Raw genomic sequence first — 18870 nt, 5'->3', positions numbered from 1 at the left:
GAATATGGGAAGCATAACCCCCATTTTTAAACAGGGAAAAGAGGAAGCCCAATTGGCCTCTTCTTTGTGCACAGCAATATTACAGCAGATCCACCCAGAAACTATGCTAAGGCCTATGGAAAATAAGGAGGTGAGTGGTGACAGCCACTGAGGGCACGTTGTGCCTGACAAATTTGGTGGCCCTGGAACATCAACACAGGTGACAAAGCAGTGAGGGATTCCATCCTAACCATACCTTAAAAAATAAAGTCTCCACTATGTGTCAGAATGTATCTGACAGAGGGATTGGATTCAATCCAGCATGCAAGTAAACACCCCCAAAACATGCAGGAATAAAATAATCCAGACTGGAAAGAGTCTTTGGGGGTCTACAGCCCAAACACATGCTCCAAGGAGGGCATCTTCAAAGCCAGATCAACCAGCTCAGGCACAAATGCAGCTGAGCTTTGACTATAACAAATGGAAGTTCCAGGAATTCCTTGGGTTCCTTTTCCAACATTCCTGATTAAATTCATAGAAATAATTTAAACTTCTCTCACACACATGTAGACATTCAACCACTCCCAAATGAATTCTGAGCAATAAAGCATTTCTTTATTTTGACATCAGTCCAAAACTATTCTTCAGCCAGGGATGTTCATGCAAGGACAGCCTGGAGAGCAGCCCCTCAGCCAGGCACACCTGAGAAAGGGGATATGGCAGAAGTCTAGGGAAAGGTCAGGAAAAAGCATGTCACTCCAGGCCTGGAAGAGTCATTTCCTGCCCTTGCTCTTGGCAGTCCCATAAATCTCACCTCGGTTTTATCAAGCCTTATGGAACAACACCTTCCTTTGATATCAGAGGTCAGAATTAAATCTCACTTTAAAAGTAACTAGATCTGATGAATCAGATTTCAGGACTGTGGTGCCTTGCTTTGAAGAATCCCAAAGACAGAGACCACAAACTTTCTGTATCTGCTCCACTGTCCTGACAGCAAAGCAAAATTTGTCTGCTGCTTCCTGGGCCAGATCTCAGATCTCTTCACCAACAGCCAGCAAGGCAGCAGAATTCTCACAGAGAAGCTCCCAGAGTCCCTCTCAGATCCGCAAGCCCTGCCTTTACCTTGTTTCTTGACTTGCTCCAGAAGCAGGTCCTTCATGGCCGCCTCCTCGGCGATGTCGGACGGCACCTCCCCCTCGCTGTTCACTGCAGCCACGTTGGCCCCATGGCTGATCAGGAACCTGCAGCAAGGAACAGCCAGACATCACCCCTCCTGCTTGGCTTCAGAACCATGACACAGGCAACAAACAGCAGCACAAAGATTTGCCTTTCTCATTCAATTACCAAATGAGGACCTTATTAGCCAATTTCTAACTTAAAAATGTTCATTGTAAATGCAAGGTCGTTGCTCAGGTGCTCACAGCTTTTCTTTCTCCATAGTTACTTAAATAACCCTGTTCTTGCATTAATCTGATTGATTATAATTTTATTTTTTTTAAGGAAAGGAAATTACAGTAATTTTTTAAAAAGCCTTATCAAGTATCATCAATTTTTAAATTTGTCCTCTTATAACTTTACCAAAAGTTCACTGAAGAACAACAGACATCTTCTTTGGCTTGTATATCTTTTAATTAGTAAAATTCTGAGAAGTAAAAAGTATCTGTTTAAGCACACAAGTATAGAAGGATGAGGCAGCCTGGTTTTATAATTTATTTTCAATGCATTTAAGAAATAGTTATCTTAATTAAAATTTTGGAAACTTTCTGGTAGTTGTGGTGGACTATATAAGCACAGTATGACCGGTAAAGAAGAAAGGGTTGGTTCTCAGCCTGGTGAAAAGGAGCCTCAGGGGTAATCTTCTCACTCTCCACAACTCCCTGGCAGGAGGGTGCAGCCAGGTAGGGATCAGGCTCTGCTCCCAGGGACAAGGGACAGGACAAGAGGAAATGACCTCAAGAGGAAATGACAGCTGAACTTAGAAGTCCCCACTTAACCACAGCACTGCTCACACCAGTCTGTCTGTATTAAGGAAATGTAGACACGGAATCCCAGCCTGGCTTGTGCTGGGAGGGACCTTAAATCCCACCCAGTCCCATCCCTGCCACGGGCAGGGACACCTTCCACCAGCCCAGGTTGCTCCAAGGCCTGTCCAGCCTGGCCTTGGACACTGCCAGGGATCCAGGGGCAGCCACAGCTGCTCTGGGCACCTGTGCCAGGGCCTCACCACCCTCACAGGGAGGAGCTCCTTCACTACACATACTGTATCAGCTGTTCCTCTTTTGCTTGGCATTTTAGCCAAAGTATCTAATGAATTGTAAGACAGTCTAATGGCAGTAGCAGAAGGCAATCAGTTGAAGGCTTCACCTCAATCCTCAAAAGTTCAGAATTCCATACCAAGAGAAAAGCACCTATTTTCAGCATTGCTTTCCAAAGCATTGCACAGGGTTCAGAGCATTCATCACCTGTGTACCTACTCTGAACAGAAAGGCACAGGAAGTGTTATCAGCACCCAGAATAGCCCCAAACTCACTCACTCTGCTATGTTCAGGTAGCCACACGATGCCACTGCATGAAGAGGGGTCCAGCCCTCAATGTCTTGGTGGTTCACATTGGCTCCATTTGCTACCAGGAACTTCACCATGTCCAGGTTTTCATCGATACATGCCTGAGAGAGGATAGGAGGGGATGTCCAAGGGGTAGAAGGATTGAAGGGAAAAGGCAGAGAGAAAAAAAAGGTGTTGGTGTTAAATCAAATGTACAACCCTCATTGGCAGCAGGCAATATCTGGGTTGAACTTCCCATGCTGTGAGCAATCACACTTTAAATCTTAAGGTAGCTTCAATTTGTGAATGAAAACTAGTTAATTTCAGAACTTTAAAAAATTAATTGTAACTCAAAAGTCCCAGATGGACAACCACTGAATTTGCTCAAACTTCACCTTTCAACACTTATCTCCTTCCTCTCTCCCACATAGTTCCCTCCCCACAGCACAGACTCTGAAATTATTGATCTGCATTAGCTTTAGATATGGCATCAAATCCCTCTATGCAAGGCAGGCTGTGTAGTCACTTAGATTACACTGGTCCTCAACATGTCATTGAATGAAAGTTCTAACAGTGCCTTGGGTTGTATTGTAGGATGTGACCAAAAGTATGTATTCCATCACTATCTGGTGAAACAAGGTGGGGCAGCAAACTTTATCTCCAGGAGAGATATCTCCTGTTAATGGCCATTGAATCCCAGTGCATGACTGATAAAATTACATCATCCCACTGGGAGATGCTCCAGCCAGGGGAGGAGCCAAGACTTTCCTACCCAGATAAAAACTGAGGTTTGGAACACCAGAGCACCTTTCCCACTGGAAAACCAGACCCTTCTGCATCATCCCTGGACCTTCAGAGGAAAACTGCACCTTCTCCAGGAGCACTGCTCCAGCTGAACCACATCTGCCACTGCAGGAGGATGCAGCCACCATTGAATGGGACTGCTGCCAACACCCTGACTGACTGACGGGTGTCAGCTTGGATTCTGTCAGTGTTTTGTTGCTTTGTATTACTGTATTTCTATTTTCATTTCCTAGTAAAGAACTATGGTTTCTATTCCCATATCTTTGCCTGAGAGCTCCTTTAATTCCAAAATTATAAAAGTTTGGAGGGAGGAGGTTTACATTTTTCCATTTCAAGAAAGGCTCTTGCCTTCCTTAGCAGACACCTGTCTTTCAAACCAAGACAATAAGGCCTTACAAGGGGCAGGGATGAGAAAGGAAAGCAGCAGTTCCAGGAGCCAGACTAAAGCAGCTCAGTTACAGAGGTAATCATTGCAAAAGCAAGTTCTAGGGAACTTAATAACTTCTTTATTCAGCAGTATCTTTGTTTTCCTGAGTCTGACATGGGAAACTTTCCCTGTTTGTTCTACAGCCCCATGAGCTGCTGAAGAGAATGACAGCCCTTGATTAGCAGTCATTCCTGAGCCTGCATTTACAGAGAGCTCCCTGCTTTGAAGCTGCCAAAAGAAAGCATAGCTTGATTTTCAAGTCTCAGCAGCTCTGTTGGGTGGAATTCCTCCTTCCTCAGCTTCCTGGCTCCAGCACGTTCTGCATTGCATTTACAGTTGACTGGAAGCCGCTATTCAAGGATGAGCTGGCAACTTAATACACACATCTAAATGTGTGAGCCTCTGCTGGGAAGCACTGGGCATGACCAGGAAGTGCAAGGACTGCTTTTTACTACATCTCCATCCCCAGGCAGAAACACAGCCCCTCATTACTAGAGAGGGAAACAGCTTGTCCAGAATTCATCTAAAATCCCAACATTTGATCCTTTTGCATAGCTTGATGTGGGTACCTCTGTTGTTTACAGCAGTCAGGTGACTCCCAGATGATCCATCTAAAACAAGCAGCACAGACTATCCATCCACTCCTGTCCCAGAAAGGAATAAAAATGAAAAACCCTCTCAAACCAATACCCACACACCTCAAAAAGAAACAATCCTGGTTTATCAACACGTTCATCTCTGCTGCATTGCTCATACCAAAGGAGAGGCATGCCCTGGACCAGGACAACCAGCTCTTGCTATTTTCACTGTGAGGATTATCCTTGTGGAGTTTTTCCGACTCAGGGCAGTGGGGATTCTCAGTCAGGATTCTCAGTGCAAATCCCAAACTGCCTGCTTAGGACACAGTCACTCCTCCATTGGATTGGTTCACAAGCAGCCACGCACAAACCCAGCTCTGAAACCTCCAAGGAAGCACATTCCAGATCAGGAACTCCTAGTGCAGGTGCTTGGCAAACATGAGACAACACAGGGAACATCCACAGCACTGGGAAAGGATGCCCCAGGAGAGGGCTCAAGTCCCAACCAAGCCTGTGCTGAAGCATCAGCAGGTTTCCTGGCTTACCTGAACCTTGACCAGAAAAACACAAGCAGAAGTCTAGAAGCCATTTACTTCAGTGGCTGCTCTAAACTCAGAATGACTGAGCCCAATCTGGACTGGCTCCAACCCCAGAGCTCAGTCCATCAATACTCTCCCATCCTCAGGCACAAAAGTTTTGTCCCGTGTCAGGGCCCGGCCTGCCTGACACTGGGATGGTGTCAGCAAAATGGCTAAATAAGTAATAAAGGGATGGGAACAATTAAAGGGTTAGAAACTGAAAGCTTTATATAAAGAAAAACAAAAAGAAGGTGCACAAGGGCACAACATAAAACATAAACCAAAATGCCTGCTTGATGCATCTGACCTGCTCACAGCCATCTCTAAGAAACAAAGTCCTTGCTCCCTAGAAGTTTGATGTTTGCAGGTGTCTGTAGCTCCTTTAGAAAACCCCAAAATGGGGTTGATCACACAGTCATACAGGCTATGATGGAATGTTCTAGAAAGCTTTCAGCCAATCACAGACTATTGAATAGTCTTTATCTGCATGGTCACTCCCAGCTGTTCTCATAATCCTTCTCTTCTCCTTTACTTCTCCCCATAGCTTGACTGGATGTTAGCTATCTTGGCTTCTCAGTGTCCAGGCTCTAATGCTGTTAATTGCTGTGCAGCCAGTCCACAGCCTCTCCCCTCCAGGACAGCTTGCAAAAGTCCTGTAAAACCTGCTCTGAGGGGCTTCTCTTAGATTATTTCAAGAAGTAAAATTGGGGAAAAAAACCCCAAAACAACACAAACAAAAAAATCTTGGGGACTGAAGAACATCTCAACAAGGTTGGAGGAGCCCCAGGTCCAAGCATGATGGGGCAGGCCATGGTTACATCTTCAAAACGTGGATGCAAACCAGATTCTACCACTAACCTCAGGAAGGGTTTAGTCTTCTTTCAGTTTATCTGGTCCAACCCTCTGCTCAAAGCAGGGTTAGATCACACTGCTCAGGGCCTGCTTCAGTTCAATCTGTTGAGATGGAGAGTCACTGTCCCCATGCTTCACCATCCTCCCTGTGGGTAGTTATCACAATCTAATCAAGATTTTCCTTTCAACTTATTCCTTCTGCTTCAGCAACACAGACATAGTCTCCAAGTCTTAGCAGGTGATGAGGGCAGGAAACACATGCCAAATATTCCTACTGTCCAGGAGAACTACTGTGTGCCCAATATGCATTTGATAATTTATCCTGTAGAAAGGATAAATGGCTGATTTCCATAATCTGGCAAACCACACTAACAAACCTATTAATGTCTTTTACTGTACCAATACACAGAAATGCAGCAGGAAGGCAAAAGATGTGATGCACACAGAGGTGGGCATGGAAATACATGGATCCATAATAATCCCTCTTCAGTTCAAGGAGAAATTCTTTGAGAACCCAAGTCTGATCCTGCAAAACTCAGATCTAATCTCTGTTTTACTGCCACTTGTATTTATTATGATTTACTTCAAGATTTCCCCCAGCACACTTCAAATAAACTGCATTTAACATCTTCCTGATGAGTTACTTACATTTTGACCTGGAAACACCACCAGTGTTGACTCCATCTAAAAGCATATTACTCTGGAAACAGACAGGAAAGGTTCACCCACACAGTGCTTTTCTTTCAGGCACTTTCCCTTCTGGCTGCCCACAGCACTGGAGCCTCACAGAGGAATTTTATCAGCCAAGGCAGTGAGGTGGATGGATAGTTCCTGCCTCTGCACACTCACTGCTCTGCTGGGTTTGTTCAAGTGTTACCTGTAGCTCAAGTGTGAATCTAAATTTAGACTGAAGAACATCCCTAGAGCATGAGCTTTGTACATATTTGATAGAGAATTATATTTACCTTGGTCATCAAATAGTTCCACTACATCTGCACAGCCTGGGAATCAGCCAAGGGAAAAGTACAGTTCCTGCTCAAGCCAGTGGATAAATGGAACTCTAAAGTTAAATACCTGTTTAAATGTATAAAAGAGCCTCTGTCACTCTTTTAAATTTCTCCCTGTTACTGGCCTTGCTGTGGTGCTGGTCCCCACCCTGCCTGGTTCTGATGGAATGCATGCTAGAACCAGCAGGATAATGCTGTTCAATCCCCACCTGTTCCTACACTGAAATCTGCAGTGATTTGCCTCTGCCAGCTCCTACAGAGAGCAATCCATGATTAGTAGTCAGGGCTCTGTGGGTGCTGACAACACCAGGGACTCCCAAGGGAGTCAGGACTATTTAACACTTGCTACCTGCACTTACCACCACTAGAAAGCCAAGTGCAAAGGTGGAGTATCCTTAATGGAGCAGCAGAGTATTCTTTAATATGTAAGAGAAATAACCCTCCTCCACTCTTCTGTAGCTCATGAAAAGCTGCTGTTCAAGGCATGTGATCAAGAAAAAGCTGCTGCTCCACATATGTGATCCAGCCATGAGACACTGCCTGGCAAATATTGATTTTAGCACAAGGTGATGACACACTGGAATGAAACTGAGACAGACTAGAGTAACATGAACAGTTTTTTTAAGCAACAGGTATGACCTTGCTTACCTCAAATACCAAAATGCAAGATTTTTTTGCATTGTTGTATCATTACATGTAACTGATTGCATTGGCTGAGAAATGAAGAAGTGAGGTGGAAAACGACTTTCCAAAACCAGCATTTGACAAAAAAGTAGAGTAACTCCTGCTCAGCTCTGAAAATATTATCATGGTGTCATGAAAGAAACTATCAGGCAAGGGATTATTTACATAATTTTTTTAGTCAGACACCCTAAAAGAACACACTTCTCAGATCTTAACGTGATATAACATGACATAACATGACGCATCATAACATGATATAACACAGATCAAGATTATGAGGTCAACAACATGGATAATGAGTAAAATTGGTAAGTTCTTAAGATCTTCTGCACTTTGAGAACTTTAGAAAGCCTTTAAAAAATGTTACAACAGATTAAATGACAACTTTTAGAGGCTGCAATGCATTTCTGTGTGTACTTTTAACTGATAAACATGGATGTTATCAGGGAATTCATACTTGCACATACATTAATGGTATTAATAGTTTCATACATGCCATCATTTAACCAAGCTACACAACAAAGAACAAAATTCTCACCATTTAGAAGTACTTAGGGCACACATTTGTCCACCTAAAATTTTTGAGAGCCCTGACTGCTGGTACCCCTCCAGCACAACTCTGCTGTGTGTTTTCTTGTGCAAATCTACTGAAATAAAGCACTGTGAGCCAGCCTGTAAGAAAAACAACTTTACTGGGGTTCAGGGGTACAGCTCACCTTGAGGCTGAGCCAACTGGGTTACCTGAGGTTACAGAAGGAAGAAGAGGACAAAGAGGAAGTAAAGGGGTAGATATGTCCTCCTTTAAGTACTACTAATCCTCCAACCTTAAATTTAGGAGCATGGATAAGTTTAGTAACCTGAGAGGATCTATTGCTATGCAGAGTTCTCCTCTCTTATTTGATCCGTCATTCCTTAGGAACACGGTAAGGACCATGACCTTGGGGAGCAGTCACAAAGCAGACACCTGCCCTCAACCCCCCAAGGGAAAGAGACAGCCAAAATTAGTTGGTTACAAAATAATGTTGCCTTTTTGGTAGGTAGTTTCTTTCTCTTTCTTAAACTGCCCTTGGAACTGGGCATGAAGAAAAGGAGAGGGATAGGCTTAATTCTTTCCATTTCAGGCCTTGCTAACCCTCAGCTCCTCGGTTCACACATAGGAGAGGATAAAAGCAAGGTTAACTACAGAGCATAGCAATTTTGTCTTTAAATTTTTAATTCCTTTTTATCCTCTGCCTCTGTCCAAGCTCTAACACAACCTTCAGGGTAATGTGACAGGGTGGGAGTACAGGGTGAGTATCTTTCCCTCTCATCATGGATCTTCAGCAGGCTAATCTCTTGCCATCCCTGTATTTTTCTTGGCAGTTGCTAAGCTTCAAGGGCTTCTGGAACGGTACTAATGTATTACAGCTTAAGCAGTCCTTGATGCAAACCACATCCAGTGCCCAGAATTACCCACTCAACACGCAAAGAAAGTTGGCTCATAGGATTTAAATCCCAGGCATCGCTGGGCAAGTCTCCATCCCCAGCTCACGGTGTTCCTCCAGTTCCTGGCAGGAGATGAGCATTTAGCAGTTTTTCCATAGGGAGGAAGTGCTCAGTTTCTAAAATTTGCAGATATGGCATATTAGCTTCCCCCCTTTGCAACTAACAGGTGGAGCCCTTTCCAGCCAGCGACGCTCGCTGCAGATTTGAGTTTTGCCAGGAGCTGTTGCCAAGACATTCTTCTTCCGAGCATGAAGTTTACATTACAGTAAGGAAACAGGGACACTAGGAAATGGGACAGAACAACTCGGCTTTTCTGGCAAGGCTTGTCCAGCAACCAGACAAAATCTGATCTTATCTTGTAATGAAACCTCATTATTACAATGGTGTTGTATTCGCTCTTTCCTCCCAGCACCCAGAACGCACAAGCACCACCGAGCCCTGATGAGAATCTGCTCCAAGCATCTGCCTGCCAAGGGTTTGGTTTGAATATCTCCTGGGCATCCCCTGGGACAGAGATTGGAGGATCAGGGAGAAAAAGAAGACAGATGGGATGAGACTGAGGGTTCAGAGGACTGGCAATCGAGCTCCAAGAAGGTGTGAACAGTGTGACCCTACTCACTTCCTAGACGTGCATCACACTTAGCAAAACCCAAGCCTAGGACTGGTGTTACATTCCACTACATATTAGATACACACAGGATAGCAGTGAAGAGAGCATCTAAACCACCTCACAAATTCCTAAGAAATTGCTTGGGATTGGCTGAGAGGGAAATAGAAAAGTATAACTTTTCACCTCTACAAGGGGAAAAGTGGTTACAAACCCAGCAGAACATGGATGCCAGGCAGTAACTGCACATCTGCAGTGCTGATACATGAAGGTGATTGTTTTCTCTGCAACTTGCCCAGCTGTTGGTGGTTTAACATAAATGCATTAATAACATCCAGTGCAGGTGTTTGCAGGTAGAACAATTCTGGCCAGGATGTCAGTGAGAGCCACTAAGCAGCAGGGCCACATGCTGCCCTGTGCCTGCACAAGGGGGAACCTGGCTGGGGGCACACGGTGCTGCTCCCTGGAGCCCCTCTGAGCCCAGAGTCAGTTTGCAGTTAATATGTCACATCTGACAGTGGGATAAAGCAGCATGTAGGAGCTTGGCATCAGCCAGCCAGGAAACCTGGAATAACTGCTATGGATAACTCTGGTGCTCCCTATGTGGTTGGCTGGGATTTGAGAAAGAGAAGCCATGCATTTGCTCCAGGCACAAGGAAAATGCAGGAAGGGGAAAGCAGAAAGGGCTGCATGTTTGGCTGCTGTGTTAGGTGTTTCTACTATGAATACCCAGTCTTGTGACAGAACCCAATCTCAGTGACTTCTTCTGTGCACAAGAGTGAAAATCTCGTAATCCTACTGTGTCAGATCCTCGGGTAGCAATCCCCATGGCTCCTACATGGAAAATATAATTGGCAGTTCCACCACTTGTCACACATAAATGCAATACATAGACTGCCTGCTCAGGCACATGCTGGCTTTTGAAATGAAGTGTGAGAGATGCCAGGCTAGGAGAGACCATGCTTCAGCTCTTCTTGATTACTCCAGGAAAATCCCATCTCCAGAGCCTCTCAGCACTATGGTATCTCTTGCCCTGTGCAAAATGCTACTGCTGCTAAATCAGATTGCTCATGAAACCCCCATTATTAATTATTCTACCAGACTCTCCTCCAATCTAGAAATCAAGTGTTGAACCATGTTCAAAGCTCTTTACACACCCAGCCCTTCCCTACACATGGTTTGCTTCCTTTTGTTCCATCACTGATTCAAATTTATTTAACTCTTGAGCCAAAGTATTGACAAACACCCCTGAGATTCTTCCATGCAACTGCACATCCATCATTCTTGCACTGATCTTCAGGACCCTTCTCCACATGTCAGTGTCTCCAGAAGGCCACTCCATCCTTCCATATGGTGAATCCACTTACAATTGAGATGGAGAGATCCTCAGAGCAGGGAGCATCTGCTACTGCTTGAAGAGCACCTGTTTCTCAACACACCTCAGTGCCAGTCAGGTACAGAGCAGCAACAGATACACCATGGAATCACTGCACTCCACAGTACTTCAGGAGACTCCTTCTCTAGTGCCTCTAGCATCAGCAGTGAATTCTCCTCACCCTTCTGGGCTATAGATTTGTGTGTGGATTATCACAGGAATGTGCATAAATGTTCATATAGACATACACAGACACATTTATTCCTTGAAAATTCAGGGAATTTTATAATTGTGGGGAAGGACTAGAAGACAGATTTGTGCAGCCATTCTGATGCAGACCGGACTCACCTCCATGGCTTTGATATTTTATGTGCCTTTTGCCTTCTAAATGATGTCCTCATGCTGAATAAGTGATGTAGACTTGAGTGATAAAGGTTGCACCACCCAGGAGCTACCAAAAATTCTGTGTCAGAGGTGGGGTGAAAAAAGTGGGTTGTGTTCAGACAAACCAAGGGGAGACAGCATGCTCAAATCATTAAAGGGTTTGCTTTGTGCTAAGTGAAGAGTCAGAGTGAATACAGGCCATCAATTGCAGTAGTCTACAAGCAGAATAGATTCTGAGTTCATGTAAGTGCAGTCTGAACTCAGCCCAAGACCACCACAAGAGCCCCAGCAGGGTTAAGCCCAGCTTGCCAGGGTTTCTCCTGCCCAGCCATGTGCTGCCACACCTTGCCTTGCACAAGATCAGTTTCATTGCATTTTAAAAACATAAAGATGCAAATATGCCCAGAGGGCGTTGCCTTTCCCAGCTGGGTGGGATGTGCCTGTCCTTTCCCACTGCCTGCAGAGCAGCACAGAGCCAGTGACACCAGCGTGAGCTGAGCCCCACCCTCCAGGACTGACCTGCAGTCACAGGACAACCCTCCTTGAGCCAAGATCTACCAGGTCACTCCTTAGCCAGAGCTTTGAGAGGGTTTTCTTTACAGCTTTTTTTCTATAGGACTGGTGTAATGAGGCAGCTTTGAGAAGCTTTGGAAATGGTTAAAGGGTTCCTGTAAACCAGAGGCAAACACTGACAGCAGCAGCACCATTAACTGTTACACACTGGGCTGGAAGCACTGGCAGGCAATTCAGTCATGCTGTCACAGCACAGCCAAAGGGATTAAATGACAAGACTCACTTCTCAACTGTTCTCCTGTCATAAGTCTAAAACATATGGAACAAGGTTAGCCAGGAGATAGAGGCACTCAATATTCCAGCAAATGCAAGGCAAGAGTAAATACATGATGTCAACATACATCTCAAACCCACAAACAAAGGCAGGACTGATGACAGCTGAACAGCATCAGGGTTAAATCTGGAGCACAGAGAGAGGAGTTCACAGAAAACAAAGGGAAAAGTGCTCCCAAAATAGTCTGGCAACTGTCAGCACTTGGACTGTCGGCACTGGAAGGTATGACCTTGCCATGGTGTCCCATGATCACAGCTCTGCTCTTAAGGGGCTTCTGTCAGAACCAGCACTGCTCAAAATTCCAACTCCAAGTGATCCTCATATCTCTGGCAGCACAGATTGCACTCACCAGTGATTTGGGGAACAGCAAACAGCTCATACTGCTGCTCCTGCAGAGCCACAGAACTGCTGCACCTTCTCCCTCCTCAGCCTCAACACCCTGCATGGGCACTTCTGTACCATCAACCCAGCTCTAAAATCTTTATGCTTTAAAATCTTGGCAAAGCTAATTCTGAAACAATCACATAAGAATCAGGAGAAAGAGGTAAATTCTGTTTTAAAAACAAGGACAAAGGGAGCAGAATGAGAGAAAAAGATTCATTTTCTAGTCTGATTAATGAGCCATGGAGGTTCATATTTTTAACAGCAGTTGAATATTACTTCTCAAGTAAGCAGGAAGAGAGTGATATGGATTATGTCACATTTTTCCATGGAAAAAAGCCCCACACGCAACAAGAAATACTCAGCAATATCCGTGTCAGCCACCAGAAGAAACCAACAACAAATCTCTTACAATGATTAGCACAACAAAAAAAACAGCAGAACACATGGGAAGAGAGGAATACCTGCAAAGGCATAATTATGCCATGAACATAACATTTTCAAAATAATAAATAATAAATAGCAGCATGAAACGTCAGGTGAAAAAGTGCTTTGAATAGAAGCCACATTTTGAAACTCTCCACACCTTAATATATGCACTAGGGCCATCAACTTATTTACAGGGAGTTCTCTGTAAATGCCTGCTGCACTAAAGCAGAGATGGCTTGGCTAAATGTCTGGAATTCTTTAGAACTGCCAGGACTCCTGCATGCACTGCAGTGACTGGGAGGGTGTGTTTCTTTTCAAAGGGAAAAGGGCCCCTGTTGGTGTCCAAGGCCCTGTGCCTTCAAGTGACTGGCTCCAAACCTAGGAAGATCAGCACTGACCATACAGACATGGATTCAAAATGCAAAGAGCCCCAGGGAGTGGAGCTCAAGGAAGGTTTAGACAATGCTCTCAGGCACAGAGTGAGGTTGTTGGGGTGTCTGTGCAAAGCCAGCAGTTGGATCCCATGATGCCTTCCAACTCAGGATGTTTTATGATCCAATGAACCCCTCCAACCTCTCAGTATTTGTGCTTCCATGTGTCCAGCAACTTGCATTGAATTCACCTCTCTCCCAAACAGGGCCCAAGACATTGATTTTCCACTTCCACAGTGCTCCTCCTCTGTAGCTGATTGATTGACTGGTTTGCCACTTGTGTTTGAAGCCCACAACACTGCTCTGACTAAACCAGCACCAGGCCATGTGGGACTGACTTCAAAATTCACTCCAGATCATCATTTTACTCCCTTTTCATCATCATCATCCCACTAGCTCCAACACAATTTTTAATACCCATTATTTCAACAGTAGTCAGAGGGTAATGCTTTGTACCATCTGAGAAGAGCTTGAAATGAATCCAGTATGTGATCAACTGCCAACACTAAAAATAAAGTCTTTCTGTCACTAAAAAGCAGGGACTGCCAGTTTTCTAATGGTGTGGAGCAGCACTGGCTTTTCAAGTCTCACCAGTTTAGTCACTCTGACCACTAAGTATGTAATTTCTCTCCCTCTAGCCTGGCACTTGATCAAGACAGTCTATATAAAATCTTGCCCTTAAATTACTGAAATTTTCGTTCCTGCCCAAAATAACTATGCTTCATAATTAGAAAGCTCACATGCATTTCACTCCTGTGTGGAAAATGGAAATGTAGGTACTGCAGATTTGCTTAGCAAAGAAATGTTCTGCTAATAATCCTTTGTCCTAACAGGAGCTCCATCAGGGGCTACACTGCACAGTTTAATGCAGGACCTAGAGACTTCATTTTCACAGCACAGACAAATATAGATGTGGTTCTGTCATCATCTCCATAACACAAACATGTCCTAAACTTCTAAGATGCAGCCTTAGATCAGCTTCAGCCAAAGCAAGGTAGTGTCCTGCAGCCCTGGCCTGACACCCAATGCCTTGCAGGGTGGTGGCTGAGCAGCATGGTATGACCAACCCCAAATGGGAATTCTCCTGGTGAATAATGTGGGGAAAAAGGCAAAATCACTTTGTGGCCCACTTGGAAAGGTGGTTCCACTCACATCATACCTGCTGTAAGGGAAGGTGGGGTGGGAAGGCCAGGCAGGGCCTCTCTGCTCTGGCAGAGAATCCACTACAGGAAAAGCCTCTCCCAGGTCTTCTCCTACCCTGGCAGAGACATGGAAAAACAGCTGCAAATGATTTTAGCTACAACTTGGCAAAGTCAAGGTGAGATTTGTGTTGCCTAACTATAGACCTCAAAGGCAGACAGAAAAATCTCTGTGGATCACTCCAGGCTTTCTTTAGTCTTGCCATGGCAGGACTTTGCAGCAGGCTCTGCTGAAGCCAGGGCTGCCCTTGCCCTGCCTTATATACCCTGGCAGCAGACCCTCTCCCCCAGCAAGGGCACTGACACTCATTTGATACCCACTGAACACATCCAGCAGCTAAACTGGCTCACAGTGGGACCAGAGAGCACTTGTACTGGTATGAAAGGCACATGACAGGAGCAGCAGGAAGGGCAGCACTGAGTCTTAAGCAGCCACATAGTATCTTGCTTATGTCAAGAGAGGCAGCTCATGCTGCCTTCAGCCCAGGGAAAAATGGGCTTTTCAACATAGAAAGCATTCAAGTCACTCCAGGGCCAGTACTGCTCCTTTTACAGAAATCAGCTCTACCTTACAGACATCAAAGCTCATGTACCAGAAGTTTCATGAGCTCCTGAAAATGCCAAAAATGCTCAATTAGCACTAAGTGACTAGAAAGCAGTGGCTGTGAGCAGAAACACCTCAACACAACTACAGGTGATAAGCAAGAGGAGATTTCTTGGAGGGACCCATCAGTTTATTCACAGTCAGGCCCTTGATTTCCATGCACATCCCTGTCTTGCTGTCTTGCAGCCACATCAAATTTTATTTCAAGATCTGAATTTTACCTTTGTGGCTAGAAAAAAGAAGGTGGTATATAAAAAGAAAAACATACAGCCAGTAATTCTATTTATTCATTTTCCTTTCCAGTCTGGCAGCGTGCAGGAAAGTTTAAATTTGCTACTTTGCAGTTACATATTCAGTGGCTAAAACCTCTCTAAGCATCAGTCCATGTGCTCCTAGAGGCAAAAATCATCCCCAGACAGACGTGTGGCAGCTTGCTTGGGCATTTTCCAGTCCCATGCCACTCAAAGCCTTCTCAGCCAAGCAAACAAGGGGTTTTCTGAGTTTTGCCACTGTATCTGCCCACACCTGAACAAGAGCCCAGCACCCACCATGGCTCAACTGCCACAGTCACTATTCTCAGCAGGACAAGGCCCCACCATCAATCAGAAGACACAAAATCTTCTTTGAAGCATAACAAATGATGAAGCTGACAAAGAGGGGGCTGTATAAAGAAATCTTTAAAGTGAAGTGATTCCACACTATTCCTGACAGGCTCACAGCTACAATTTTGCAGCATTTCCATTTCTAGTGCCATCAGTAGGATTTGCAACACCACTTGCCCAGTGCAGCTTTAAGGAAACATGTCCTTTTAAATGCTGCAGACACCTTAATATAATTAGATACTACAACAGAAGTTAAGCTAGGTATTTTCCCAAAACATACCAAATAAAACTATAAAAACATTGCAATTTAAGCCTGGACTACAGCCAGCATTTTTAGTAAAGCAGGTAAAGGAGAACACACGACTTAATGGTTCTGTGACAGAGTCTGAATGTCCTTTCACAGAATTCCAGACTTCACAGATCCAGAATTGGGTCTGAGGGGAACTTATAGCTCTGGAGCCCCTCTGCTCTGAAGCCAGGCTGGGAGAGATGGGAGTGTTCAGCCTGGAGAAGAGAAGGCTCTGGGGAGACCCAAGAGCCCCTTCCAGTGCCTAGAGTGGCTCCAGGAGAGGCATGGGCAGGGACACCTCCCACCAGCCCAGGCTGCTCCAAGCCCCATCCAACCTGACCTTGGACACTGCCAGGGATGGGGCAGCCAGAACTTCTCTGGGCACCCTGTGCCAGGGCCTCACCACCCTCAGAGGGAAGAATTCCTTCCCAAATCCCATTTATCACTACCTTCTGTCAGTGGGAAGCCATTGCCACTTGTCCTGACATTCCTGGCCCTTGTTCAAAGCCCCTCTCCAGCTCTCTTGGAGCCCCTTGAGGCACTGTAAGGGGCTATGGAGTCTCTTAGTCTTCTCTTCTCCAGGCTGAACACCCCCAGCTCTCCCAGCCTGGCTCCACAGTAGAGGTAAAAGCTTTTCAAGAACTCCCAATACTGGAAAAATATGTATGTTTGAGGATCCAAATGAGTTTTCAAATGCCAACCACACTTTCAGGCAGAGCTCATTTGCACTTGCCTTTATTCACAGGAAAAAAAAGAAGAAAAAGAAATCAGTTGACACTAAGTTAGGGCTGCCTGGTCACAGCAAACTGTCTGGGTTTTTTCATTCCTGTTGGAAACAAACTGAAGCAAATTTCAGCACAGCCACCAGTAACAAAATCCTTCACTGCTGGTTTCTGAGCACATTCCACTCCTGCTGCCATCAGCAGTCCAAAGAAAGGGCAGGGACTCCATTCTGGTGATGTCTGTGGAAAAGAGAAGTGGTGGCCAAATAGTACAGAGAGCACTGAGCTGTTAAAGAAAATGACCTGTGGAATAAGGTCACTGCAGAGGGAGAGGAACTGCTTGACTGCCCTGAGAGACTCACAGGGTAGCTGAGCGTGCCAAGGATGTGGTCAAGCACTGCCCCTTGTCAGAGCAGGACACCAGATATCTTGGTAGCTTGAAAGATGGACACAACTAAGGTGTTAACTTTCCCCAGTGAAATGCATCACATTTCAAGTCTAATCAGCAACTATGGTCTCCTAGATCAAAGAAATACAGAGCTGATACAAACTTTCATGTGTTCCTCAGAGTAACATAAACCCAGATATTGCCTCAGTGCCACGCACATACCCCATGTGGCTGAGGTCCTGGCAGCCTCTGTGTTCTCTGCAGGAGTGCCCCAACAGGACTTCCACAGAGTCACACAGATGCTGAAAAACAGACACAGTCAGAAATGGTCAGAGTGATGAATGCATCCAGTAAAGGGAGGGCTGGCAGGGGAGCAAACTCCCCACCTCTGTGACCACCAGGAGCACCAGCCAGGCAGCTGCCTCGGCTTACAGGTGAACTACAGCACCCACTCACCCCTGAAATAAATCAAAACCTGTGGAAATCCAGCTGGAGGATGGTAAATTCTCTGTTTATTGCACTGTCTCTTGAGCATGAGTCTGCCCTGCAGGTGGGTGACACAGGAAATCCTCAGGAACAGCAGACTACAACCTGGATGGGGAACAGGAGAATTAAGGAGAAGGCGAGGTTTGTCAACAAAGCCCAGTTGCCAGAGGCATGAAAACCTCTAGTCTGAGTGGATCACCCCAGTCCAGACAAAGCCACCAAATTAATCAGAGGGATGGAGAACCTCCCCTACGAGAAAGGCTGAGGGAATTGGGGTTGTTCAGCCTGGAAAAGAGAAGGCTTCAGAGTGACCCAACTGTTGCCTGCCAGTGCCTTATGGGAATTTACAGGAAAGAAGGGGCAAGTCTATTGACAAGAGCACGTAGTAACAAGACAAGGGGGAATGGGTTCAAACTGAAAGAGGGCAGGTTTGCACCAGATTTTAAGAAAAAATTATTGACTGCGGGGGAGGAGAGGCCCTGGAACAGGTAGCCCAGGCTCTGTGCAAGCTGGTCTAGTTGAAGGCGCCCCATCCACGGCATGGGGGTTGAAACTAGATAGGCCTTCAAGGTCTCCTTCCAACCCAACAATTCTATGGTTTTTGCTGAAGAGTAAAGAGACACAAAGAGTACCACAGAGAAAGACTTTCAGAGGGATCAAAATGCAGCCCCATCTCTGTGCCAGATGTGAATGAAAAGTTAGAATGAGGAAGCAGTGAAATGATCCTTGGGAGAGCAATCCTGTGTTTGTCTCACTGCAACACGACTGCATTTCCCCAAGACCTGTGGCTGCAGGCTGAGTTCCCAGCCTGAGGCAAGAGCAAGCCCATGAGCAGGTGGATTTCAGGCACAAGTCTGGGCAGGTGGTGATGGCCATGGGATGCAGGTGAGTTCCCTGCTGCAGGCATGGCAGGCACACAGCCAGTGGAGGCTCCAGAAACTCAATGGCTTGGAACAGCAGCTGGACAGCAGGATTGCTGAGACAGCAGGACTGCTTGGGCAGCACTCCTGGAAACCACATCAAGGCCACGTGGATCAGAATCACAGAATCTTCTGAGCAGGAAGGGACCCTCCTGAATCATCCAGTCCAACTGCTGGCCCTGCACAGACCCCCCAACAATCCCACCCTGTGCATCCCTGGCAGTGCTGTCCAAACTCTCCTGCAGCTCTGGCAGGGCTGTGCCCATTCC

The 18870-nt window shown here is 45.6% G+C and overlaps 1 protein-coding gene across 8 annotated transcripts in view; it reads right to left on the bottom strand.

The window, feature by feature from the left end:
• The window catches only part of PPP1R12B (protein phosphatase 1 regulatory subunit 12B), a 133518-nt gene that overhangs the window by 96053 nt on the left and 18595 nt on the right, over positions 1-18870 (bottom strand). For all 8 annotated transcript variants that reach the window (XM_079327108.1, XM_079327106.1, XM_079327110.1 and 5 more), the window contains exons 2-3: positions 2514-2644; positions 1102-1220 (exon numbers count right to left, since the gene is read on the bottom strand). In XM_079327108.1, coding sequence (XP_079183234.1) covers positions 1102-1220; positions 2514-2644 — 250 coding nt within the window. The remainder of the gene's footprint in view (positions 1-1101; positions 1221-2513; positions 2645-18870) is intronic.

This window comes from Erithacus rubecula, assembly GCF_903797595.1.
Source record: "Erithacus rubecula genome assembly, chromosome: 26".
Taxonomy (NCBI): Eukaryota; Metazoa; Chordata; class Aves; order Passeriformes; family Muscicapidae; genus Erithacus; species Erithacus rubecula.
This window is presented reverse-complemented; position numbering and strand designations above follow the sequence as displayed.